The 26,965-nt window shown below is 45.1% G+C and overlaps 1 protein-coding gene across 4 annotated transcripts in view; it reads left to right on the forward strand.

The window, feature by feature from the left end:
- Positions 1-26,965, forward strand: part of khdrbs3 (KH domain containing, RNA binding, signal transduction associated 3) — a 119,985-nt gene that overhangs the window by 23,756 nt on the left and 69,264 nt on the right. For all 4 annotated transcript variants that reach the window (XR_007192049.1, XR_007192050.1, XR_007192048.1 and 1 more), the window contains exon 2: positions 24,076-24,194. Coding sequence is in view for 1 of the 4 variants with exons in the window: in XM_048230141.1 (XP_048086098.1) it covers positions 24,076-24,194 (119 nt within the window). In the remaining 3 variants the exon portion in view is untranslated. The remainder of the gene's footprint in view (positions 1-24,075; positions 24,195-26,965) is intronic.

The raw sequence follows: 26,965 nt of genomic DNA on the forward strand, positions 1-26,965 counted from the left end.
GGGGTGGGGGGTGGAGATGGAGAGAGGAAGAGAGAGAGATCAACAGAGAGAGAGAGAGAGAGAGAGAGAGAGATACAGAGAGAGAGAGAGATCAACAGAGAGAGAGATCAAGAGAGAGAGAGAGAGAGAGAGAGAATAGTGGTGGGCAAGAGAAGAGAAAGAAAGGGGCAGAAGAGCACCAGCCCACACAGTGTGACTCACCTGTTCTGCTGAGCTGCAGAGAATATGTGGTTCTACCCATGTGTTGTTTAGAGTATGTGTGTGTGTGTGTGTGTGTGTGTGTGTGTGTGTGTGTGTGTGTGTGTGTGTGCGTGCGTGCGTGCGTGTGTGTGTGTGTTCTGTTGAGTTTACCTAGACGGAGGAAGTGTGTGTACTGTGCATGAGTGGATTTAAGAGCAGAGGTATTTCAAAGTGGCTGTAACACCCAGTTCTTTGTGTTCTCATTGTATGTTATAGACAATCATAAAAGAACGAGTGGGAAACTCAACGAGTGGCACAAATCATAGTTTCACAGGCAATTATATACCTGTGATCCTGTAATTATAAGCAGAAATGTGTGATGCAGCATGTATGATCCCTCTGCTGGAGCACAAATGCGGTGTTTGCTTGTTTTCTTTTGACATGTTTGTGGTGCAGAAACTTTGTTTGTGGTGTTTTCATTTTCTGACGAAATAGGTATGTCAGGTGTTGTTTGCCGGATGTACACCGTAGCACACAGGCCTTGGCTTGTTTTGTGACTGAATAAGCCAATGGTGATATTAGCATCTTTAAGAGCTACTTTGTGTTGATATTATCTCATTTAGTATTGTGATGATGAAGAAGGTGATGATGATGTTTTTCTCATTGGCTGGCTCAAGTTCTCGTCTAGGCTGATTCACAGTGTAGTAGACTACAGACTACTGGCCGAGTGCTGTATTGTGCATCTGGCCACTGGCTGGATAATGATGATGTTAATGAAGGTGATGATGATGATGCATCATACATCTGGCCACTGGCTGAATAACGATGATGATGATGGTGATGGTGATGATGATGATGATGAATCGATGGTGTTTTATGCCCTCAACGTTGTCTTCCAGGCAGCGCTGCCACCGTCGACTTAAAGGCACCTAATCCTAAACCCAACCCTAACCCTAACCTTAACCCTAACCTTAACCCATGCCTAACCATAGCGCCTTCCAGGCAGTGCTGCCTTGCAGACAACGTTGGGGGCATAAAACACCAAGAAACTGATGCATCGTGCATCTGGCCACTGGCTGGTCCGAGGTGTTTGTGAGGCCCAGCACTGAGTGACAGGTGTGTGGGAGCAGGTGTGTGAGGAGCCCGGCGTGATCTCCTCAACTCCACATCCCTTAACGAGATCGCCAGCAAGACAGCAGAAGCTTCTTAAGCTCTGATTCATGTTCTTTACCTCTCCCTTTATAACACAGGCACACACACACACACACACACACACACACACACACACACACACACACACACACACACACGGTCACACAAGCCCACCCTCTCTGTCCGTCCCTGTCTGTCAATTTTTTCTCTTCTTTCCTATCTCATTCTCTATCTCATTCTCTTTCTCCATCCGTGCCTGTCACTCACACTTTCTCTTCCCCCCCCTCTCCTAACTTGTCACTCAACTTCTCTCTCACTTACCCTCCCTCTTGCTCTCTCTCTCACTCTCTTCCTCCCTCTCATGTAAAATGTGTTCCAAAAAACAATTAGAGCTTATTTGCAACCCCACCGCTGCCCACCCGCCTCTTCTAGTCTATCTCTTTCTCTCTTTCCTTCTTTCATTCATTCATTTATTCATTCATCCTTTCTTTACTCCACCTCCCAGCTTCATTACATATCATTTCTCATGGAAATAAAACTGAAAGAGATCGCCATTGATAGATTGAAGGAGTCGCTATGTAACATAAGATTTGCAATAATGGCTGCTCCCGACTCCCAAGTTCTCTTTATTAGGTGCTTAATTGCCCCCTCCCCCCTCGATCCCCTTAGACTCCCCCGCACGCGTACTGTAGCTGACCCCATCGGCTCGGCTGGGATTAGACAGTAGACAGTGTGTCGGCACACCTCAGACTTCTGTTTATTACAAAGAGTACAATCAGTCTCGCTCAAAGGCACGTTCTTGTCAGACCTCCCCCACCCTACTTCCCTATCTCAAGACTTCTCTCTATTCTTCAACTGCCCCCCCACCCTGCAAACCCCTACATGTACAGTATGTCCTTTTGCTCAGTGTTAATGGATGGTCACATGATTCCAAGTTTCAGGGCTGCCTGGTTCCGCCGCTTGGCCCCCCTCGTGTCACTTTTCATGAGGGGAGCGGCAGCGGCGGATGGATTTGCCAGCTGAGGGATCCGGTGAGTCGGCTGGCACCAGGCTCGCTTCTTGAGTTTAACGGAAAGCCGAAGCAGCCAAAACCGACTTTATTGGCGGCTGATGCCGCCATGCAGAACTGAGCACAGCTTAGCGTTTCTCATTGAGTTGATTGTGCTAGACGGTGTGTGAGTGTGTGTGTGTGTATTTGTCTCTCTTTAGTGTATGTGTGTGTGTGACTGGTGTCAAGCTGTGTGTCTGTGTGCTTCCATCTTTGTGCCTGTGCATGTGTGTGTTTGTATGTGCAGCCCTGGCAATGCAGTAGACAGGAGCTGGACATATGGATGTGTGAGGTGTATGTGTGTGTGTGTGTGTGTGTGTCTGTGTGTGTGTATGTGTGTGTGTAGGGGTGGTATCTGTTTTGCCCCTCTTCTTGTGTGTGTAGGGGTGGTATCTTTTTTGCCCCTCTTTTTGTCCCGCTGAGCTACACTTCTGCCACACTAGAGTGGCGAGGCAGACATCGGAACCCTGTGGAGGATCAGGGATTAAACCTCAGTGCTTGGCAGGGGAAACGGCCCTCTGGGTTACTGAGTTCCCCCTGACTTCATGATCCCACCATTCCACCGGATTTCAGAGAGGATAGACAGAGGATAACACCCATGTGGAACAACCTCATTTAACAATCTAACAAGCACACACACACACACACACACACACACACACACACACACACACACACACACACACACATATGAACACACACACACACACACACACACACACACACATACACAGCTACGCCAGCTACAGTGGTTAAGGGATCTCAGGATGCTCATGAAGGTTTATAAGACCTTATGAAGGGGTTTTTAAGAGCCTTTGTTCTGGGATGAAGCTGTTCACTTCCTCCACTAAATGCTTTTTCTTTCACTTGTCCTATAAAGATTCACCGATATCTCCAACAAATACACATCACTTTTACTGGCCAACAGACCTCAGTCTCATATGTGCAATCATTGCACATTATTGCACTGATTGCACAGCATTAAGTTCAAGGGTAGACTGTTTCAATGGCAGAGGTGTTCTTTCCTTCAAATTGGTAGTACACCTCATACAACTGATGAATCCTTCGATAGCTGTAGAGTCAATTACACTGTACAACTTACACTGCACTCAATGTAACCCAGTCTAGTTACCTTGTTGCTGTGACTGAGTTATCATGTACATGTAGTGTAAAGTGTATGTGCAATAAACTACACATTGTTGTAACTTAAGTATAAGTATACTCTTTTGATCCCCTGAGGGAAATTTGGTCTCTGCATTTATCCCAATCCGTGAATTAGTGAAACACACTCAGCACACAGTGAAGTGAAGCACACACTAATCCCGGCGCAGTGAGCTGCCTGCAACAACAGCGGCACTTGGGGAGCAGTGAGGGGTTAGGTGCCTTGCTCAAGGGCACTTCAGCCGTTCCTACTGGTCGGGGTTCGAACCGGCAACCCTCCGGTTACAGGTCTGGAGTGCTAACCAGTGGGCCACGGCTGCCTTCAAGCAGATCCCTGTGTGCTTCTTTGGGAATGTGCAGAGCTCCTGCCCCTCTCTCCGCCGACCAGTTCTGGGTCTTTGTCTGTATGTGGAGCCGCAGCTGCAGTCGCGCTTGGCTCCAGAGTTTATCATTGATTTGATGCTTTTGATCCACACACACCTTCCCCTGGCCCGGATGAAACCCCCACCCAGGCATAGCCTCCCGATCGGGGTCAGCGCTCCTGTGGGCAGCCCTAAGCCAGAGGCCTTGGCCAGGGGCCCGCGGAAGCCGCGTGGCCATCTTTCCCAGCAATTAGACCTGACTGGATCAATGAGGAGGCCTGAGCAGAAGGTCTATCCCTCCGCATTTTCTCTTCCTCCTTCCCGAGGACCTGGAAACGTGATTGGTATCGGTAGAGCGCTCGCTTTGATGAAAAGCTACCCTGAATATGATTACCGTAGGAGGTCTGAGGTTATAAAGCAGGGATAGCAATGGAAATGGGAGAGCTTTTGGAATGACTACTCTCGGCCTGGAGGTTGAAGGACGGCTGCACAAGAGCTACCCTCACCCCCCCCTCCCCCCTCCACTCCTGCCAGGCATTTGGATGCTGAGGCAGAGCCCTGAGACTTGGAGGCGGGCAGACAGTGTTGGCTTACTCAGGAGAGAGCCTCCCCGATCCATCAGGTGCTTGGCCCAGTTCCGGGCGAAGCAGGGCAGCTGCCCTGGCCAGTGCTCAGCACTCTCCCTGTCTCTCTGTCTCTCTTTCTCTCTCTCTCCTCCTCACCCTCTTTCTCACTTTCTTTCTCTTTCTCCCTCACACCCAGCCCAGTCCTCTCTTTCTTTCTTTCTCTCTCTCTCTTTCTTCTTTTCTTTCATCTTTTCTTTCACCCTCTATCTGGCTCTCGTTCTCTCTCTCCTTCTCACCCTTTCTACTTCTCTTCCTCTCCCTCTCTCTTTTCGCCTGTCTTTGTCTGCCAGCTTCTTTCACACCAACACCCCCACCCACCCACTTCCTCCCCCTCCTCCCCCGTTCCCCTCTCATTCCTTCACTCACATTCTCTGTCCATCCATCCTTGCCGTCTCATTCTGCCGTCTTGCTCTGATGTTTGGCACACACCACATCGGCTCTCGGAGACACAAGGGGCGAACGAGTGCCCGGTTCTTGCAGCAATGATATGCAGTGAATCAGCATTGCAATGCAAGCACTGTGGCAAACAGTGCCAAGGAGTCAATGGGTTTATTGAGCTTGTACTCATGCCTTATGGAGCCGTAAAGCATGAAATAGATTGCTCTACATATTAGGCAAATATATGACAGTTATATATTGCGGCAACTTTTCAAGGTATGAGTAAAAGCAGTGTTGTGTGACCTGCTAAAAGTTTTACAAATGCGGGTAAATGTACAATATAAACATGGCAGACTTCTCATAAATTTTTGCTTTTCACACAATTGTACCATCCAAGCTAGTGACCGAGGTCACTAAGTAGCTCCATCTACAACTGGCTGTTCAATTTCCTGACAGGCAGACCCCAGACTATGAAAATAAGCAAAACACTCAGCTACATCAGACCTTTGAACCAATGCTGCTGTCTCCGTCCCCTTTTGTACAGTCTCTTCACACATGTGTCGCCAGGCTTGACAACAACAGCATCATAAAGAAATTGCAGACGACACCACGGTGATCGGGCTAATAACCAATAGTGATGAGAGGGCCTGTAGGAGGGAAGTGGAAGATCTTACCGTATGATGTCATGACAACAACATCTCTCTGCACTTCACTAAGACAAAACAAATCCTTATTGACTTTAGGAAGAACAACAGTCTGCACATGTGGTCATGCATTATATTTCTATGTGCATTATTAGTTATCAGAAAGCATATGGAGTCTTATTCAAGGAGTGCCCTGAGGCTGAAGCAGTTGTAAATATACTGATGTCCGGTTTTTAATGAGCCATTTCTCGGATGTTATTAGGCCCCTAAGTCTGTGGTCTGTAGCCCTCAGAGGGCAGATTGTGTTTTGTTTTAATGAAGCAGAGGAACAGTGTGCCTGGTTTCCTGGATATCGACGTGCTTGTGTCTTATGACTTTAATTGACCCCATACCCCCAACACACACACACACATATACACACACACACACCGCACACACCCACCGCCTTCCTGGACACTGTATGTACACAAACAGTCCTATTTTTAGTCTACTCCCACTTCCCTCCTTCCCACACACATATGCAAGCACAGACACACACACACACACACACACACACACACAAACACCTAGCATTGCTTTGTCATTAGAAAGTGAAAAGTGGTCAGAAAACCAATAGATGGCTTTGATCTGACTGAGCAGCTCTAGAAACAGGAGAGCCATCGGATCGGGTTCTTGTGTGTCCATGGGCTATTGCTTACTGTAAGAGGAGATGCTCTCGCCGGACTTTGAACGATGCACTGAAATCAAGTGGGCAGCACATGACCATGCCAAATCATGTCCAGTACTCTCTGTTCATTTGGGTTCCCAATGCTCTTTCATTAATGGCATATTCAAAAGTCTTCATTAACTATAAATAGACATAATGAAATTCCAAAGCAGTGTAATCATTGCCAATAACTGCCGCTAGTTGTGAAAAGTGTAAAACTCGTTCCACGGATTTCCGAACTGTAGGCCATTCAATTATCCTACTTTGGAGTGGTGCAGGTCAGTGTGTGTGTGTGTGTGTGTGTGTGTGTGTGTGTGTGTGTGTGTGTGTGTGTGTGTGTGTGTGTGTGTATGTATGTTTGAGAATGAGAGAGAGAGAGAGAGAGTGTGTGTGTGTGTGCATGTGTATGTATGTATGTATGTTTGAGAATGAGAGAGAGAGATAGAGTGTGTGTGTGTGTGTGTGTGTGTGTATGTGCATGTGCTTGCTTGTGTGCACACTTGTGTTTTTCTAAACCTCCAGTGTCTGTTTCATCCAGCCCATTCTTATTTTATTAGGCTGGCCTTTTTAAGGGAGCGGCGCCCGTGTGGAAGTGTCAGCTACTATTGGCTTTCACGGGGTCAGTCATTTATTTTTGAACGCTCGCATTAAGTTATTAATAAGTGGGTGCATTACCTCAGATTGACATGGTTTTGAAGGCAGCCTGCTCCAAACAACCACAGTTATTGACAAAAATGAACTGGTGTTAACCACTTGAAACACTCAGTATGAGCACCTGGTGTTTAGTATCAGAGCACTGTAAAATGCATGCAATGAAATAGCTCTCTACTTCACACATAAAAGCCTGTTGAATATCACAGTTTTTAAAAAATCCTAATGAAATGTCCTGAACCCATTAACTCCTTGACTTTCCAAACGAGGTCAGATATCCTCAGACAGAGAGAACAACATGATTCTCCCGACCAACCAGACTTGGCAGAATTATGTCGAAGAAAAATGACTCCAGTCTCCAGCATTAATATTTGATCATTAAGAAATCATTTTAATCTCATATTTTAATTAAATTTTTGACACTTCATTAAGGGCAAACCTGTAAACCTTATTAGAAATTCTGCTCAACTATTAAATCAGCTCTTAGGGGTAATTTAAAAGTTTCAATCATACATATCATATAAATCAAATAGTTACACTTACAATTTAACACATTTAACATTTGTGGTAAATTCACATGGAAAAAAGATGGTGCCAGCCTGATATTTTCCCCAATGCGCCACCACCCACTTGAAAGAAAAAAATAGCACCATTTTTTTTTTTTTTTTTCATCCACATGAAAAGGAAAAACGTGTGTCAATAAATTATTACTTATGTACATCAATATAAACGAGGCGTTGAGAGCCAGATGCATATGTAGGAGTCTGGAATAATGATCTCTCTCTGAGTCTGCTCACACACCCTTACTTTGTCACGCACCCATCACAAGTTGAGTATGGAGCCCTTAAATGCCGGTACTGTGTGCTCAATAGAACTGAATCAATCAATTGAAATAATACTCTTCTAAACTTTTTCTTTTTTTTTTTTTTAAACCCACTTTTTCATCAAGCTCAGGCTGATTATATATGGGTTAATTTGATAGTCTGTGTTTTGACAGGCCAGCCCACATTTCTCTGTATTAGAGTTTAAATCTTTTGTTGTTGTTGTTGTTGTTGTTGTTGTTGTTGTGACTGCATGCTTATGCATACAGTATGCCTACATGTAAGATGTTGATGTAACATGTTGTGTTGCCTGGAGAAGAATATGAATAGAAATGAGCTTTCTATCATCAGTGGTCACCTTATATAAACATGATTTCATTTAACAATCAACACCACCCGGGAGCCAATGCTATTTATAAATCATTACTCAGATAACCTTCAATTTAGGCTTTTACAACTGTTTAGTTTTTATGTTCTGTGGATGTACATTGAACATTGTTGCCTTGCTGATTGATTGTTTTGAGTTTTTTTTTATTTTATAAACTGCAGTAGTTTGTCATACTCTGTTCCCCTGGAACGAAGAAAGGAAAGGAGGTAGACAAAAGTCTGGAATATTTTTTTTTTTCAGGATATTTTATTACTTATCTGGATGAGCAACCAATTCTATTTTATTACTTGTCTGGATGAGCTACCAAATCTGCTTTCAGACAGGAGTGATTAGCTAATCACAATGTTCAGCATGTGAGTTTTTCCTTAAATATGTGAAAGAACATACAAGCCCCAGTGTGTTTCTGTAGCTGGGCCTGACTGGTCTGTCAGCAGACAAGACAGATTTTGTGAGGCCTGTTAGCTGGATGGTGACAGACACCACTCACACTCGTGACGTAACGTGGCATTGGTCTGCATGGCATATTAATTTGTATATATCCGTGAGCGCACTAATGATGGAGATTGGAAATTAAAAAGGAAAAGATATAATGAGTATTAGAGAATTAATGAACCGAGCCTTTGGAGGAATCGGCGGCGGCGCTGTCACTTGTTGTTGGTCCAAACGCACACCTAATGCACCGCTGATTCAGAGGCGCTGCTGTAGTCTTGATGATCTTTAACTTTGATAATGGTTCTTTGAAACGTTCGGTGCTCCGCCGTAATGACAGACTGGCTAACCCGTGCCTTCAAACGCATATCGTGTAATGATGCCCACGCTTCCCTTTTGTGTCGCCCGAATCTGAATCACTAAACGCTAGGAGAGAGAGTCGCTCTGTTTTTGTCTGTATCCTGTAGTACTGAATAGACATTGGACTCAATGACCATGATTATAACAATGCTGACAAAGATGCCGGTCAGGTATTATCCATTGTGTTGGCAGAACTTATGCATTCAGGGTCATTTTACCTTCACTGCAGAGCTGCTAAAAGATGAAGGGGTACCGTACCAACTATAGGGACTCGCCAAAGCCAATTTTCTCTCTCTCTCACTCATGACTGCAGGACCTGTGAAAGATGTCTCACTCATATTTTTGAGTGGCTTTTTTTTTAACATCTAGAGGTCAGGTTGGCCTTGGTGCTAAGTAAATCACAGTGGTTGAGCTAGTAACTGTCTGGCGAGAATGTTGTTTACAATGTAACCGCAGTCTGCCCAGCATCCCATAATAGAGAGCTTGTGGTCCACACCCAACTGGAGATCAGAAAACGCTCGCCAGAACGTCATCTCGGCAACAGCGTGCAGACTCTTGACATGTGTGACACTTATTGTTTCGACACCTCTCTCGCGAACGTGTAATTTTCCATTTGGGGGTCCAGGTAGGGCCTTCTGTTAACCTCGTATGAGGTCTCGCCGACTACTATTTGACAAGAAAAAAAGAGAGCGAAGAGGCGAAAAAATATCGAGAAGGAGAGGGAGAGAGAGAGAGAGAGAGAGAGGGAGAGAGAGAGAGAGAGAGAATTTTATAACACAAATCAAGAGAGGGAGAGAGACAATTTTACAACACAAATCCTTGAAGGTCACCCGCATTCAGCTTGAGTGGTGTCGGTGACGGACTCTCTGAAATACGGCGTTGCTTAAGAGGGATATTACAGGAGTAGTCTAGGAGTGACCTTGATTCGAACTGAAATGAATCTGATTGATTGAGTGTGTGAGCCACGGACAGGCATGACCTTCTGGCAGCAGCACTCGCGATTTGCTTAAGTTCTGTGCCGCAAAAAGTGATAGACTCTTGGCAGGCATTATCGCGTAAGAGAGACTCCGCATCAGATAGCCCCGAGCAGCCATCTCTCATCAACTCTCTATCCCCTCTTCAGTGTCCAGCCCCAGTGGCAGTGTCACCAGGCATATATTAGTGTATCATCACCTGGGAACACAAAGTGCTCCATTTCAATTAGGCTATTGATTTCTCTCTTTCTTGGATTGTTTGATGCTTAGTACCATGAAAAGCTCTCGGTGTAATTTAATAGATCTCATTGCCGGAGTGACTGGCTCAAGCCAAAAAAAAGAAAGAGAGAGAGAGAGAGAGAAGAAGCGTACTGGTGGCCTTCAAGCCTGTGGACTGTCTGAGTCTATTAGAGGGTCCTGAATAATTTATTCGCTGTTCAGAGGAGACGGAAGCCAAACTTAATGTGCATTGATAAATGAAGGCATAACAATGTTGATCTGGAGTTGTACTTTATGGCTTTGAACATTTCATTTGAGCGAGCTCATATGTGACCTGTGTATTCATTTTTGTTCCTCTTACAAACTTTGAGGTTGTTGGATGAAAAGGGTCTGCCTTAACTATTTAGCACTGTGAATGACTTTACACAGTTTTACTAAAGCAACTACCACAACTAAAACTACTACAACAACAGTTTCCCACTGAGCCAGTTTTAGTGAACAGAGAGTGTTTTTTAAGGCACAAACAACAAACTATCAAACGTGAGGTGAAAATGACTTGATGAGCGATGAATCAGTGTTTGTCCAGTGATTGCTTTTACCTTGGTTTAAATTCCATCGCTCCATTCTCCTATGCTCAGCCTTTTTTTTTTTTTTTTTGGTGGGGGTTTCGAAAAACCCTAATGGACAAATTAGAGCTCTAAAAATACCGGCATGTTCTCACAGGTCACTTGAGTCCCTCAGTGTCCCGCTGGAGTGCGCCGAGCACTCGTGTGACCTTGTGACGAGAAAGTGGTACATCTTCTCACCTCTGCCGAGTGTGTGTGTGTGTTGGGTGGGGGTGTAGGGCTGGACATTTGTTCTCACGCAATCTCACCCCCCAGCCCCCCACCCCTCCATCCTCTCCTTCCTCCTTGCGTCTCTCCTCTCCTCATCTCTTTCCTGTGAGTGCTAAAGTGTCATGGACGCGTGTCTCCTCCAGTCGGATGCTCTGCCTCGGCGCTGGAGAAGGGGGTGAATAATGCAGGCCTGGACGGCAGGCCCGGCGCTCTGGTGTCTGCTCCTGTGCTCCTCGCCTCCTCTCAAAAGGTGCACAGCAGATAAGATGGGAGCCGAGCAGAGAAGCCGGTGTTCTTCCTCACCTCGGGATCTGTGATATGAGCTCCCTGACTTAAGGTTGACCGAAGTAAACTTTGCCTCTGGACATAAGAAAAATGTCAGCTTCTGCATTTTTTTGTTTTGTTAAAGAATTAATCAGGGTAGTGTTTTGGAGACAGCTATACTTCTAGATATGTCTTGAACTTTGTGGTAAATATGTACATTATTTAGAGAGTTGAGGCTGCTCTGCTGTACATGAGGGGATTACTGTCGGGATGCTTCTTATATGTAAAGCAACATGTGTTTGCTGAAATGATACATTGACTGCCAAAGTGGCATTATTATCCCCCAAGGCAGTGACCAGGTGCTCCTGCATAATTCAGGGAAAATGTCCTTGTTTAAGTCCTGAGCACAGAGAAGGTATGTTGAAGCATAACTTTTGTGCCTCCGAAACTTGTGATTATGCTGTGAATTGACTGTATATCGTTTCCATTTAGTAGATTCATTTGATGAAGAATTCCTAGGCGGACCTTTATGATGGTAGTGACGTAGAATATGCCTATGTGTTCTCACCCTGAGCAGGGGTGAAATGGTTTTAATTGATGGTGGGCTGAAGAATCAGTGGGCAAAAAAAACCAAATACCGATATGTCAACCATTATGGGTTGTGATGATTCAGTGCATTTTTATAATGTAACCTGAGATGAATCTCTGATGATGGCACACATTACCACCACACTGTTTTCATTATCATCTCCAAATCCCCCTTTTATCTTCAGACTAATGACAATTTTATGGGAAACTTCATTAGGCCAGGAGATAGTGAGGGCTGATAAACAGCGTTTCTGGTTAATTATATATGACGAGCTCGGCCGCTCCTGACTCATCCACTTCCATAGCCGCCGAGCACACGTTCATGAGGTCTGCGCGTCTGAGAGCTTTCAGGTGCTGCCCAAGCCGTTGATTAATGCTCGGGGTAATGACTTTTGAGTAACTACCAGTCAGAGATTATTTTTCACCCTATATCACCCCTGCAGTGCCATTTTCACAGCATTCCTGCATCCTCATTTTCACTCCGTTTCATTCAGTTCATCACCTGTTGTTCATTTTTGTGTGTCTGTATTTAACATTAACACGCTCGTGGCCACAGGCTTTCTGCTGCTGCTGAAGCAAGGGCTCAGCAGCAGAGCGTCTATGGCTGCTGCAGTGATAGAACGGGGACATGGCAGGCTGTAATGTGAACGTTGGCCACACAAAGACGGCAATTTGTTTAAGATGTAATGTGACCATAGCTGGATGCTGGTAACCTGACCCTAGCCAGATGAATGTCGTTCTGCTTAGCTCCGCCTAGCTTCACTCACATCCATCTGGGACCTCTTCCATTTAGAGTGATTTCTGCAACCGATTTTATGGTACAGCCAATCAGGACGCAGAGCGGGAGTTTCATAGATGTGACATAGCGTAGAAGCGACTGTGAGACTGTTATCAGAGTCACGGGTTGGCTTTGATGTGAGTGAATAAGCCACTTGTCCGTCATCTATTGACGTGCAACTTCAACCAATCATATGCAAGCATTTTTTGATTAGGCCCAGCCTTCTGAAGCAACACTTCAATGGATCGGTTCCAGTTGGATGAGTGGAGCTAGGCGGAGCGAAATTCAACTGGCTAGGGTCAGGTTAGGATGCTGGTGCTGTCAGATGGAATCGCATGTGTGTGTGTGTGTGTGTGTGTGTGTGTGTGTGTGTGTGTGTGTGTGTATGTGTGTGTTTGTATGTGTGTGTTTGTGTGTGTGGTGTGGGTGGGCGTGTGTGAGAGAGAGAGAGTGAAAGAGAATGTGTGTGTGTGTGTGTGTGTGTGTGTGTGTTTGCTCACATCTGGCTCTGCCCGGGCGTCCCCAGATGCATCTTTAATCAGCCACCTTCAAAGTGCCGAGGCGCCGAAGTGAGGGTAGCGCTAGCTACTGGGGGAAGGGAGCAGGGATGGGAGTAGGACGCAGCCCAGTAGGGTATGGGGGTGGTGGAGGAGGAGGAGGAGGTGGTGGTGGTTGAAGTGATGGCGTGTGGAGGTGGAATGCTGAATGAGTCGATGGAGACATCAAGTGTGCACACACCGGTAGCTGAGAAAGGTCCATTCTCCCTGCAGCCCCTTTCCTCCTCCTCCTCCTCCTCCTTCACTGCCTGGACCAGTCTCAGTATCCCTCAGTATCCCAGCCTCCCAGCAGCCCCTCTCCTCCTCCTCCTCCTCCTTCTCCTCCTCCTCCTTCACTGCCTGGACCAGTCTCAGTATCCCTCAGTATCCCAGCCTCCCTGCAGCCCCTCTCCTCCTCCTCCTCCTCCTCCTCCTTCACTGCCTGGACCAGTCTCAGTATCCCTCAGTATCCCAGCCTCCCTGCAGCCCCTCTCCTCGTCCTCCTCCTCCTCCTCCTTCACTGCCAGGACCAGTCTCAGTATCCCTCAGTATCCCAGCCTCCCTGCAGCCCCTCTCCTCCTCCTCCTCCTCCTCCTCCTCCTCCTCTTCCTCCTCCTTCACTGCCTGGACCAGTCTCGGTATCCCAGCCTCCCAGCAGCCCCTCTCCTCCTCCTCCTCCTCCTCCTCCCTCCTCCTTCACTGCCTGGACCAGTCTCAGTATCCCAGCCTCCCCGCCTGAGCCTGCCCAGGCACATCCCGCAGATTGTGTTTTGTCCTGTTTGCTCAAAACACACGCCGGCCTTTGATCCGCCGGAGGTCTATATTAATATTGACGAGGGAAACTGGGAACAGACTCCAGCTGCCGGTAACTGCTACCAGTGGGTCGCCGCTAATGCATTGTTTTGTAGCAAAAAGACAGAATCTTTTATTAACAGACTTCACTGAATTATGCATGCAGAATCCTATTAACCCATATAGGTTTTTTTTTCCTTATTTGTGGAGTATCAGCATGCCAACATGGGTTGTCAGAGGCACGTTGCAGGGTTTTTTGGTGAATGTAACCAATGCCTCATATCTTTGTGTGTAAGACTGCATCTACAGACTTTTGCTAAATTGGTATTGGTGATGTGAGAGAAATGCTTCAAGTTGATAATTTCAGATGTGTGCCAAAGGTTTTTTGGGGAAAACAAACTGATTGCATAACGTCTGCAACCAAGTGCAAACAAAGGAATCACAGAGACTGTTTTTTTTTATATCTTGAGAATGTGTTTTGTTCAGAATGTCTTTAGATTTACATAATGACTCTCATATTTTTTTTTTTTCATTTCAATTTCAAAGTCAGCCTATGTAAACAACCACTATATAAAGTTAAGAAAGGAATTGAATACCAAACGAGAAATGAATACATTATCATGTACTTACATACATTTTCACTGCTCTACCTCAAGTGGCCCAGTTTTAGTTATTGCCAGAATTACAGAACGAAAATGCCCTCCTTCCATTTTCCAGTCCATTATTGATGTCTGCAGTATAACAACTGGCAAAGGATCAAGACTTTCAAGAATTTATTTATTTTATCTATCATACTTTTGGTTTGCACCTCTAGTCTGGCTCAGCATGTATGAGAGAGAGAGAGAGAAAGAGAGAGAACGATTGTTGTTAGCTTCCCTGTTTGATGTGTGTCCTTTTGACAGTTGCTATAAGCTTCTGGGGCCTGTTGGATTTCTCCAGCTGGTTCTGTGGCAACCTGCCGCTCATTGGCATCCACGGCCCAAAAACCCTCCTGAAGTGCAAATCAGGAACTGCAGGTATAACAAGTCATGCAAGATGTATCTCTAAATGACATCCCTCCCGACAGAATGCCAGAGCAGCTGGGAATCTCACGAACACGCACACCATCATGGCCACGGCAGTATAGGATGCATTTGAACTTGCTGACGGTGGAAACAATGAGTCTCCCTTTGAAGAGTGCCGCTTAATCGAAAGAGGAGCCTTTATGGAGGAACCTTGAGTTCATCATGAAAGTCTATCGTTAGCGGACCAGTCATTTTCTTTTTAAGGAATAAAAGTAGACTTACTCACCCAAAAGACAGCAGTCACTTTGAAATAGTCAGACTGTAATTGTGCAGTTACCAGGCAACCCGTCCTACAGACTAGTGGAAATGAAGTGTGTATGTATGGGGGGGGGGATCAGAGGCCATGTTTTATGGCAACACTAGTGGGTGGCCAGCAGATACCATAGAATCGCTGGCAGAGGAGATGTGTTCTTTCCACTCCAACACTATTTTTACTTCAGCCTTTAATAAGGCAGACACTGTGAGGAGGTCCTGGGAATTGGAATATTCATCAGTACTTCCTTCATCACATGTTTAGTTGATGTACAGTACTGGTTCAGGCTCAAGCTTATTTCCAATCATTTTAGTAATGTGCAGTTGTCAGTGAGGAGGATGCCAATGATCCGTACCAAAAGGTGCAGCACATCATATCCTCTCTATTTGTTTTAATGACGAGACAATAATAACTAAGTAAACTCATGCAAATCCTTTCGATTTTTTTTTAATCCCTTCCTCCCCTCCCTCTCTCTCTCTCTCTCTCTCTCTCTCTCTCTCTCATGCTTTTTATCAAACTTTGAACATCAAAATGAGAAAATGCTAATATGCAATTCATTACCATCAGCAAACTCTACAAACGAGGTATTATAATTGTGATTGTAGGTCATTAGTACCGACAAACATAATGAAAACAGAAAAATAGAAAAAACAAAAAAAAACAATTGAACTTTTCTCGAAACTCTCACAATGTTGTGAACTTGGGCAATAAATATAATTTTAATATGAGTTTTTTTGTTTATTTGGTTTATCATTTAGTTTGTCAGTCAAATTTGATTATTATAAAGAACTTCACTTATCCACTTGAAATGGATGATTTATATATATAGGCTTTTTGAAGCAACTACAGTAGGTCTGCCTTATTATATTTGTTGGCCTGTGAGGGCTCTAGGTTGTTGAACTGAGGACCCACTAAGCAAGTAGCAGCTGAAATGACTCATGCATGTGAAGCCACACCACACCACACCACCTCAACCTCACTCACTGCCTGGCCTGATGCAAAAGGTGGTAATAAGTGCTTATGTGTGAGAGTGTTTACAAAAGAGTGAGAATGGAGCGAAAGTGTATGCATTTGTGTGTGTGTGTGTGTGTGTGTGTGTGTGTGTGTGTGTGCGTATGCATACAGTATGTCTCTGTGTGTATGTGTGTGTTGCTGTTGCTGTATTGAGCTGTGTATGACTCAGGCTAGAGTCAGGCGGGTGTATTGTGTCGTTGAAAGGGCCAAACACTTAAAAGAGGAAAAAAACAGAAAAAGAGTCTGCACCCAGAGAGCGTGGCTCCTTAATCCCGCGTGTTATCTCCCGCTCCGTAATCTGCCCTTGGCACGGGCTGGATCTGCCTTGTTACCCCACAACGGAGAGTTGAGCTGGCATGGACCGCCAGGCTACAAGTCGAGAGAGAGAGGGAAACTGAGAGGGAGAGAGGGGAGGGATGGATGGAGGGAGGAAGAGAGGGAGGGAGGGGGTGAAAGGCCAGTGCAGGGAGAATGTAATCTCCAGATTAGGGGGCGAGACGAATTCCTGTCGCCCGCCTGACCTTGTCAAGGCAGCGGAGGAGCCAGGATGAAATTGAGATTTCTGGCCAGTGTGTGTGTCTGTATGTATTTGTGTGTGTGTGTGTGTGTGTGTGTGTGTGTGTGTGTGTGTGTGTGTGTGTGTGTGTGTGTACACATATACATTTGAGTGTGTCTTGATGCGTGGGTGGGCAGAATTTTTTGTTGTTTGAATGTGTCGGCAGTCAAACCCACCAACACTGCGCTTCCTCCCGTCTTTACACCGCCAGCGTAATGGGAAAGTGCTGTCGATGCACTGCGCGGAAAGGCGCACATTTGTCTGAATAACTGTCATTCCTCATCCATTTCACGAGCCTGTGCCATCCACAAGAGGAGTGTGATAAGACACAAAGCGGAGAGGTAACCTACACAGCAGTGGTCCCGGCAGACCACAGTCCTCCAAATTACCAACATTGGCATCACAAAAGCGAAGCATTCAGCGAGAGAGAAAGAGAGGGGGATAGATATCCGTAGCAATTGATATGTAAATGAATATTGATGCTTGGGCGTCGCATGAAATTGATTTAACACAGGGCCTCAGATCAACATCTGTCTGAGTGGGAAGAATGGAGACTGAGGGGACCTCCAACTGGGGCTGTCACCAACCTGGATCTTTAATGGATATGCAATTCATTACTTCTCCACTGGGCCAATGAAAAACAAAAGCATTACAGCCAAGTTAAGTGCGTTTCCATTAGGAACCAGCCTGCACGGTGACTCGTAAATATTTTGCTACACTGAGTGCCTTGACCCTTGTGACCTCCGGTCACGTCGAGAGTAATAACTTCGGTGAAGTGCAGCAGGAAATGTTAACAGACAGATGAGGAAGGAAAACTTGAACTGCCAGCTAGAATCCAGTAATGTCTATGCTCCTGGAGTTACATGTAAAGTGGAGGGGCAATGTGCTAGTAGCATCAGTAACTACATGTAGGGTTTAATTTCCAGGGAGCACTCATGCTCATGAAAAATGTACAACATTCCTTTAATATAACTCTCCCAGGATCAAATGCATTAGCTAAATAAATAAATGTAACATAGTGTGGAGTCTGTCAATGAGCATTAAGAGGGCAAAGAGGCAAGGCAATGCAAGTTTACTTATAGAGCACATTCAATGTGCTTTAAATAAACAAACAAACAAAAAACAAATAAACTAGATGTACCGCAGAGCGGTACAAAATATGACCGCCGCCCAGTCCAGCACATGTTTTCCACAAAAATAAGTCACGCTGAAAGGCATATATGATTCTAACTGTCTCACTGAATTGCATTATGCACACTCAATTCTCACTGGTATCTGCTAGACATCAAGTACCAAAACATGATTAGTTCATAGATTTCACATGTAATATACATTTTATACAACCCCACTCTCATCTTGCCTGTTCATAATTCTGAGAAATTCATAACACTGAGGTGTGTGGGTGGGTGTGTTTGCCTGTTTATGTGCCTGTGTGCATGTGCATGCATGCGTATATATGTCTACTGTGTGAGTATGTGTCATACGTAGGATTACTGTGAATGTATGTGTGTGCGTGTGTATCTGTTTATGCACATGTGTGCATATGGAATGGGTTTACATGACCCTTGGAGGCAAACATACGCAAAAAATTGGTCATACTAGGCCCTACGGTTCTCAAGATATTCACAGAAAACTGTGTCTGCCCTACCCTCCTTTCGGGGGGTCCAGTCCAGTGGGGGGGCTACAGATCAAAACGAAAAGCGATGGTTCCATGCTATCCATGTGGGGTTACATGCCCACCAAGTTTCGTGTACTCCGGTCTTACAGTGTCCCGGGAATCCTTGATGGAAATTTGGACATGCGAAAAAGGGAAGAAAAAAAGAAGAAAAATCTGACTAAACCTATATGACCGCTTTGGTCATAATAAAAGCAAAGCAAGTTAAGTCTTTATATGACCATGTTCTATTTCCAGTGAAATACAACATTGTGTTTTTCACTGGCTTTATAACCTTGTATCTCTTTTTACGACTCCGTGATTTTTCTAAACCAATACTAAAAATGAGGATGCCATGAGGATACGACCTTCAGTTGTACAGGAGAAAAGTAGCCGTATTCTCTGGATAAGGCAGACGTAGGGAGAGTCCACGGGTAAGCCATAGAGGGAAGCATAGAAAAAAATAATGAAGCGATGTTTTGTTGGGTTGGCACTATGTCGAAATAAATCAGTTTTCTTAGCACCGCTACCAGACAACTTACGGTAACACTTTACTTGACAGTATCGACATAAGAGTGACATGACACTGTCATGACACCCTAACCCTAACCCTAATCCTAACCCCTAACCCCTAATCCTAAACCTAACCCTAATCCTAACCCTGACTTGTTATGACAAAAACCGAATGTCACTTAATAACAGAAGTGTTATGTCATAAACGTTTATGACCTGTTCATGACACGTTCATGACAGTGTCATGTCACTCTTATGTCGATACTGTCAAGTAAAGTGTAACCCAACTTACTGTGTTTCAGTCCATTTCTTAATGTCTGTCACGTCTGTCACTCAACTGAGGAAGCACAGCACATCAGTCGACCAACAGGAAACGGGATCAAATTGGCTTTACTTGTCTCCATTGAAGTACTACGGAGTGGCTCTGTTCATTTCTTGTTCTTGTATCTATTGTGGTTCTTGTATCTATTCTTCTATCTAGTTCTTGTATTGATTGCGCCTCCTTGTTGCTTTTGCCCCTAGGCCTACAGTATCATCTGTGTTCTTTAGTTATCTTCCTGTTGTATTTAAGTTCCGGTCTTCCTTGTGGTCTTCCTTGCTTGTCCTTGTGTTAAAGTCATGTTGCCATGTTTCTCGTGTTTCTTGTGTAAAGATCCTTTTGAATTTAATTTGTGCACTTTGTCGTGCATTTGGGTCCAACCTCTGCTAGCCTCGTGATGGAAGGTGTGTCTTCATGTTTGGTCAGTGTTGGTCAGTTCTGCTGCAGGGTATTTCCTACAGTAAACAGATCCACTCAAGGCATCTCACCTCAGGGCCATCTGGATGTTGGTTGTCATGGGGATAGGGATCTCTGAACATTGTCATGTTATTCACCTCTGTGATAGAAAGGAAAGAAAAAAAGCACAAAGAAATCAAAGAGCAAGTCTGTGACTTTACAAGCCGACAGCAGGTAACCTCTGGTATTGATCCATGATCCTCTACTACAGAAAAGCACTTTCCAGTGGTTGCTGCTGGTGGTGGGGGTATTTTTTTTACTGTCAAGTAATTCATGTTTTACTTATTTATTCCTTTTGTAGAAAAGTAAAAGAAAACTTAGACCGAGGTTTGCAATTGACATAGTCAACAGCCAACACCCTTCTCTTGCTGGCCATTTTTCAAAAAAAGGTGTTAATTGAAAAAGCCTGGTAGTCTAGACAAGGTTGACTTAATTTGCTCTGTTCATCTCTGAGAGCAATTATTGGTCTTTGCAACCATCAAATACCTCTCTTTATATCTCTTTAAACTCCAAAAGCCATCAAATGGGATGGGAGAGATAGCCCATAGATTGATGGAAGTTAAGACGCATCCTGCAAAGTACTTCCCTAAGGCCTCCAGGACCTGAGTCTGCCCTTTAAACATGCCACAACAGCAGGTTTTGGTGCCAGTAAGGCAGGGTATGGGTGTGCTGTGCGATGGCCCTTGGGTTTCTTAACCATAGTTTGACAAATAGAGAAGGAAACCCAGCATGAAAGAGGGCTAGGGAATTATCTTTTCTGCTTGGTTAAACTCCAAAGCGCCCGGGTGCTGGAGTCAATTTCATTAAAACGGTGGCTCACTACATGTGAAGGCAGCGTTATTTTTCTTTATCCGCGTGCTCGGAGACGCTGAGGCGAGGAACCATAGTAATGTTTTCGTAATGCTTAGCTCAGGGAACAGCGCACGCAATTTGTATCTCCACTCCTCTGATGTGTAAATTTCTCGCCACCCTGACATAATTTACCCTGACAAAGGTATGCATTTTCTCGCCTTGATAACCTGTTTTTTTATATATATAAACAGAGACATCTTTCTCTGTTTTTCTCTCTCACACACTGTTGCCACAGAAAGCAAAGTAATCTCAAATAAACTGTTGTGGAGAAGAGGTAAATATGTAGAAAGACAGACAGACACATAGGCAGGTAGACATATAAACATAGACACACACACACACACACACACACACACACTCACACACACACTCTCTCTCTCTTACACACGCACACATCCACACATACGCACACATCAACACACTTGAAAACAATTTTTTGCCCTTCAGATTAAATTGTTCACCATTTGTCAAGTGGCTTGTCATGTGTGTCGGTTGCTGTTCGCTGCTTTTTGCCCTCTTGAATGTGTGCCTTCTAAACTTCTTACCCTGCTTTGCTCCAGAGCTGCCCCAGTGCCTCAGGGCAGCTCACACTTTTCATTCATCTATTTTTTATTTGTCTCATTTTATTTGTCTCATTCTGACTTGTAAACAAAGAGAAGGGCATGAAGCAAATCTCCCATGGTACCATTTTCCTCACATGAACCTTTGCCTCTGTTTACCCATGGTTACCTCTGTTTAGTCTTTTAGTAGAAATCACAACGTCCTTGGATGAAGAGAGTTTGTTGTGCTTTAAGGCCTCTGAAAGCCCTTTGTCTACAGTGTCTGGCAATCTGACTGGTGATCTCAGTCTCTCTTAATTTGGTCGTTTAATCATTGCAGGCATCAATTCAGACATGTACAGTATATTATTGCAACATGCCAATGACATGGATATGTATACGCAAGAAAAAAAAAGAAATTGTATTCGCTTATATAGAGAGAGAATTTTTTGAAAGAATCGGCTAGGCTCCCCCACCAGAGCAGCACACTTATGAAACCATGACTGTGTCTTTTCCTTTTGGAAAATCTTAAAATCCTCTTTCTTCAGAGGCCTGTTGGACAGGCCCCACACTGTGGGCTCTAAAGACAGAACAAGATAGCGTGAGAGAGGGAAATAAAAGAAGAGAGAGAGAGAGAACAGAGAGAGAGAGAGAGAACAAGAGAGAGAGAGAGAACAAGAGAGGGAGAAGGAGGAACGAACGAGTAAAATGAGAGGAGTTAATGATCCTCTTCCCCTCCCTTGCCCACGGCTCAAGATCTGGATGTCTTACCGGAGCCTTAATCCTTGAAATCTGCACGGCTTATGAATTTTGAACGCCGAGACCCAAAGAGCCGTGTGCCTCTTCTCCCTTCCTCTGAGCGATTCGGTTTCGAGCGGCGACTCGGCCAACCTCACACACAAACACACACACACACACACACACACACACACACACACACACACACTATCTCTGCTCAGTAGTATCGTCATCTGGGCGAGCAACCTTCTGTCCACAGCCTCTAACGCGCCTCTAATGTGTGTAACTGTATAGAGTAGGAATCAGCACATGCTGCAGCTGCGGAGTGCAAAAACACAACCTTATTAAACATGACCCCGGGTTGCAGAAAGGTCAAGCTGCATCCCACGCAGAGGCTGAGGCGCACAGGCGGTTTGAACAGGGACCTGCGCTCCATTTATCAATGTTTCCTGGATAGATTTGATGTAATAGCTCTCTTTATTGGTGTTCATATCTTCCTTCTCTTCTTTTTCGTCTCATTTTGTTGTTTCTCGAGGCGCTAATAGTTGGAATGAAAATTGACTCCTGACATTGTGGATATTATATTTTCTGCTGTTTGAGTTATTGCTCGTAGTTCAGTGCCATTTTAGTGACAATTCTCTAACCTAGAATGAAGTATTGAATGGAGCTCAGAAGAGTGAACCTGATCTCTGTGCCGGTCAGTGAAACTGGACTGAAAAAAAAGGACCCTCTCTCAGACATGGGTGTGTGGCTTTGCATAAATATTAATCTGGGCTTTTCCCAGGAAAAAAAAAGGCAGGGAGTTTCTGTTCCTCTGGGATGTGTCAGACGGCTACAGATAGTCCAGATTAGTCCTCTTTCTTTCACCAGCAAACGCGGAATATCAAAGGCAATCTTTTATAGGATCCCACAGACTGATGTTGTCTGGCCACCCAGAGCTTTTCAGACTTTTTAATCATTCACATCGCCTGCACCAACTTCCTCTCCTTCTTTTTCTTCTCCTTCTTCAGCACTCTCTCCTTCTCTTCTCTTCTTCCTTTTATCTCTTCTTCTTCCTTGAGGTCCTTACACGCAGTTTTGCACATAGTCTAATTGCCTCTATTACAGACTCGCTAATAACAGGAGTTCATGTAGCGGGAAGTAGGCTGGCCAGTTCCGGCATGGAGAACAGCCTGATTTTCCCCTGTATGACAAACTGCTTGTGTCAGAGTGCTTACAGCTACGGGCGTGGCTATGTGTGGCCTTCGCTTCACAAAAGACACGTCCTTATTTCTAATGGCTAAGCGGCACAGCAATTTATGGCTGAGGCTGATGTCGAAACGAGGTTGTTTTGATGATCGGCCAACTTAACTGAAGCAGATAAGAGAGAGAGAGAAAAAAAAATCATTTTCATGTTAAAAATGTTTACTCTGCCGTTTGGAATGGAGGACACATCCGAACCTCACCGCAACAGATTGAACAGACTGAGTTCTTTTTATCAACACCAGCTTTCGCTTCAAACTCACAAGCTGCCATGTTTCTTCCTGATGCAGAAGACTCAGCTGAGGATAAAAGACCTGTTATTCATACAAACGAATCTCAGACAGGCTTTTGAATTAAATGAATATCGATCGACACCACATTTGACATGTGTATGCATTTCAAATGCAATCTGTTTTCTGATTCATTGCGTACCATTTGGTTATTATTGTTTATCATTATTATTATTACTATTGGCTACTCAGTCATTTCCACAGGCAAAGACCCATCACAAATAGCTACAATCGTTCAGGGTCAGCCTTCTATGTCACGCTGAAATGACTGTTGGGGTGCTCAATATTTCTGGCCAGGCCCCAAAGCTAACATGTCTAATACCTGTGTCTGGCAGGCAAAATTGGAATCTAATAACCAATGGCATGGTGTCTGACACACTGCCAGTGTTTCTCGTCCAATGGGTGAAGATAAAGCACTCTGATATGATTATGAGCATGGCCAATTAAATTACAGCATGACTGAGGGAGGCTATTTCACAGTCGAGTGAGCACCGGGAAAGATACGAGCACTGGTGTCAACAAGCAAACTTCAGGGCCATTATTCCTACTAATCAGTCGTTTATGGAGTGACGGACATCTTTTTGTCCTCGCGATCACCTTTCTGTGGGTGTTTGATTTTGTTGTTTGCTTTTGTGTGTGATTAACAGTCTCTCTTTCTCTCTCTCTCTCTGCCTCTTTCTCCTGTTTTACAGAAATCGACAAAGCTCAAAAAGACGATGGAAAAGAGGACGAGAAGTTTATCGATGTTGTCATCAACAAGAACATGAAGCTCGGACAGAAAATCTTGATACCTGTCAAACAATTCCCCAAAGTAAGTTGGACGTCTCGTCTTCTCCTTCAGAGAACCAAGGCTACATTTGCAACCAGAACACTTTCGTCACCCTCTGGACTGGTACTAAATTAGCTACACTTAGTACCCTTCATCCTTCAAATGTTTTTGGATCATGTGATTAACTCAGTGACATTTACTATGCTGTCCTCAGTCTCTGTGCTTTCATCAGAGTGCCCTCTAATGTGATCTGTGTGGCTATCCAACTGGACTCGATCCCGCGTCCAGAGCACCTGTGCCCCCTGTGTGTCTGTTTGATGCTTAATCTCTTCAAAGCAAAAGCCTATCCTTGACATGCTGTTCACCCGTATGCACAAAGTATAGATCTCCTATCACCCAGCACACAGCATACGGAACACACACACACATCCATAGGCCAACACACACACACACACACACACACACATAACCACACACGCACACACCCACATATAAGAATACACACATGCGCAAAAAACCCCATACACCTATAATTTCTGTAGAGATTGTAGTGTTGTAGTGACCTTGATGTGATGTGACCTACACACACACACACACACACACACACACACACACACACACACACACACACACACACACACATTATGGTTGCCATGTGTTGCTTAGAGTGGATGTGTGCATATATTCTCCCCTGAAGCACTCCCTTGTGGGCTTCCACAGAAAGGCGGCCTTCATTTGCCAAGGTTCATTTATTTGGATGGTGATTTGCAGACAATGTCTTAATGGATTTCTTTGTTTGCTTGTCTGCTTTTTTCTTCCTCTCTCTCTCTCTCTCTCTCTCTCTCTCTCTCTCTCTCTCTCTCTCTTTTCTTTCTCTATCTGCTTATGTTAATGTCGGTGTTTTCAGCTACGGGGGGGAAATGCACAACAACCAGATAAAAAGAGGCATGGCTTCAGGTGGAGTGGAAGGCTTTATCAAAGACGAAAGGGGAAAGGAAGGCGAGGAGAGATGAGGAAAACAAGAACAAAGCATTGACGACGTTTGTACATAATCTCTTTGGAAGAGTTTGTGGTCCCGTGGCTAATTCCATGGAGTTATTTTATAATTCAGGGAATTGGGAGGGGTGGGGCGGGTTCTGGTGCTGGAATATTCAGAGTATGGTTGAGAGAGGGAGAGCTTGCATCAGTCAAATGTTCCAGTGGAGAATATTACACCTTCATCCAAAAACAAACACGTACACACACACATGCATGCGTACACACACACACACACTCACACACACACACACACACACACACACACACACACACACACACACACATTAGGAAGATAGGAAGGAGGGAAGGTTGTGGAGCAGATCAAGTGAGGTGGGGGTTGAGTGAGTGACCTTGTTATGTAGAGGGGAGACAGAGACCCATAGCAAAGTGCTAATGTGCATGTTCAGTGGGGAGAGTACAGCATGGAGCGTTGCGGAAGTGTTGAGGGAAGACATGAGGATAGAGCACTGTGGCGTCGCCACGGGGAGGGTGACTTAGAGGCCAGACGCAAACACTGGGCATGCACTCACTCACTGTGTGTGTGTGTGTGTGAGAGAGAGTGAGTGAGTGAGTGAGTAGTGAGTGAGTGTGTGTGTGTGTGTGTGTTGCGTACGCTCACTCTGTAACCTGCAGCCTACCCTGCCCGCTGCACTTCAGGCGCCTCTTGGTTCTTTGGGCAAGATGCTAAGCTATGCTAGCATTGCTAAAGGAATTAGCCACTCCATGGAGGCAGTCAGACATTGTGGAGAAGTAGAGGTGGAGCTGAGAATTCTCAACCCCTTGATTGCAAAGTCGATATCGACATGTCTGGAGAGAGGGATAATACACTGACTGAGACCTCTCACTCTCTCACTCTCTCACTCACTCTCTTTCTTGACAGTGACAAGTAGCTCTTGACATTGCATCTAAGCTCCTCAATCTAATGTGACTTCGGGAAGCTGTGGCATTTTCCAAATTGGCACTTTGGCTGCGAAGGCGATACTGACGGCATGAGCGACTCCACTTCCATGACAAATTAGATGACGACGTTATCGGCACATTAGCACCTGCTATCTTATCAGGGGACACCGGTGCTAGCGTGAACACAACATTTCCGCAGCCCTCGCCACATGCCATCGCCATATTACTCACTCACTTTATTTAATGGAAATGGAGAAAAAGGGGTAAAAAGGATTTTTTGGAATGAAGGACTCATTTTTGACTCATTTGTTGTGAATAGGATTTTTGTCAATACCGATTCTTGTTGGGAGAGTTTGTTTCAGTACTGCTTGTAATATCACATCCAATTCAGGTAGAGCAGGCCAGAGGGCAGAGGTGTTGTTTGGCAGCACTAACATCACCTGCACGCCCTGCTTCCTCACACCCCCGCCCACCCCCACCAGCCCCGGTTAAGCAGATTCGCTGTGACAGCTTTGATAAGTGGAGCCACTAATACGCTGTTTAGAGGCCTCAGCGAACCACTGAAGGAAGACAAATTCAATTTGTTCTGTCTGACAGGTAGTAGTGGCTGGAGTGATGGCTGCGACTGCAATGGCGTCTCCCACAAGCACACCCCTGGCCCCTCACCACCACCACCACCACATCCAACCCTATACACCCCCATACCACCCTCAGACATCACCTCTTTGACTTGGGCGGTGTTAGAGGGGGGCACTCGACAGCCCCTTCTGGGCACCCGTGCCTGAGACGGCTCAATTCATCTTGAGAAAGTGTGGCGGATCATCAATAAGAATCAGTCAAGGCTGGCAGGGAGAAGGTAGAGTGAGAGACAGAGA

The sequence above is a fragment of the Alosa alosa genome, chromosome 20 (genome assembly GCF_017589495.1).
Source record: "Alosa alosa isolate M-15738 ecotype Scorff River chromosome 20, AALO_Geno_1.1, whole genome shotgun sequence".
NCBI lineage: Eukaryota > Metazoa > Chordata > Actinopteri > Clupeiformes > Clupeidae > Alosa > Alosa alosa.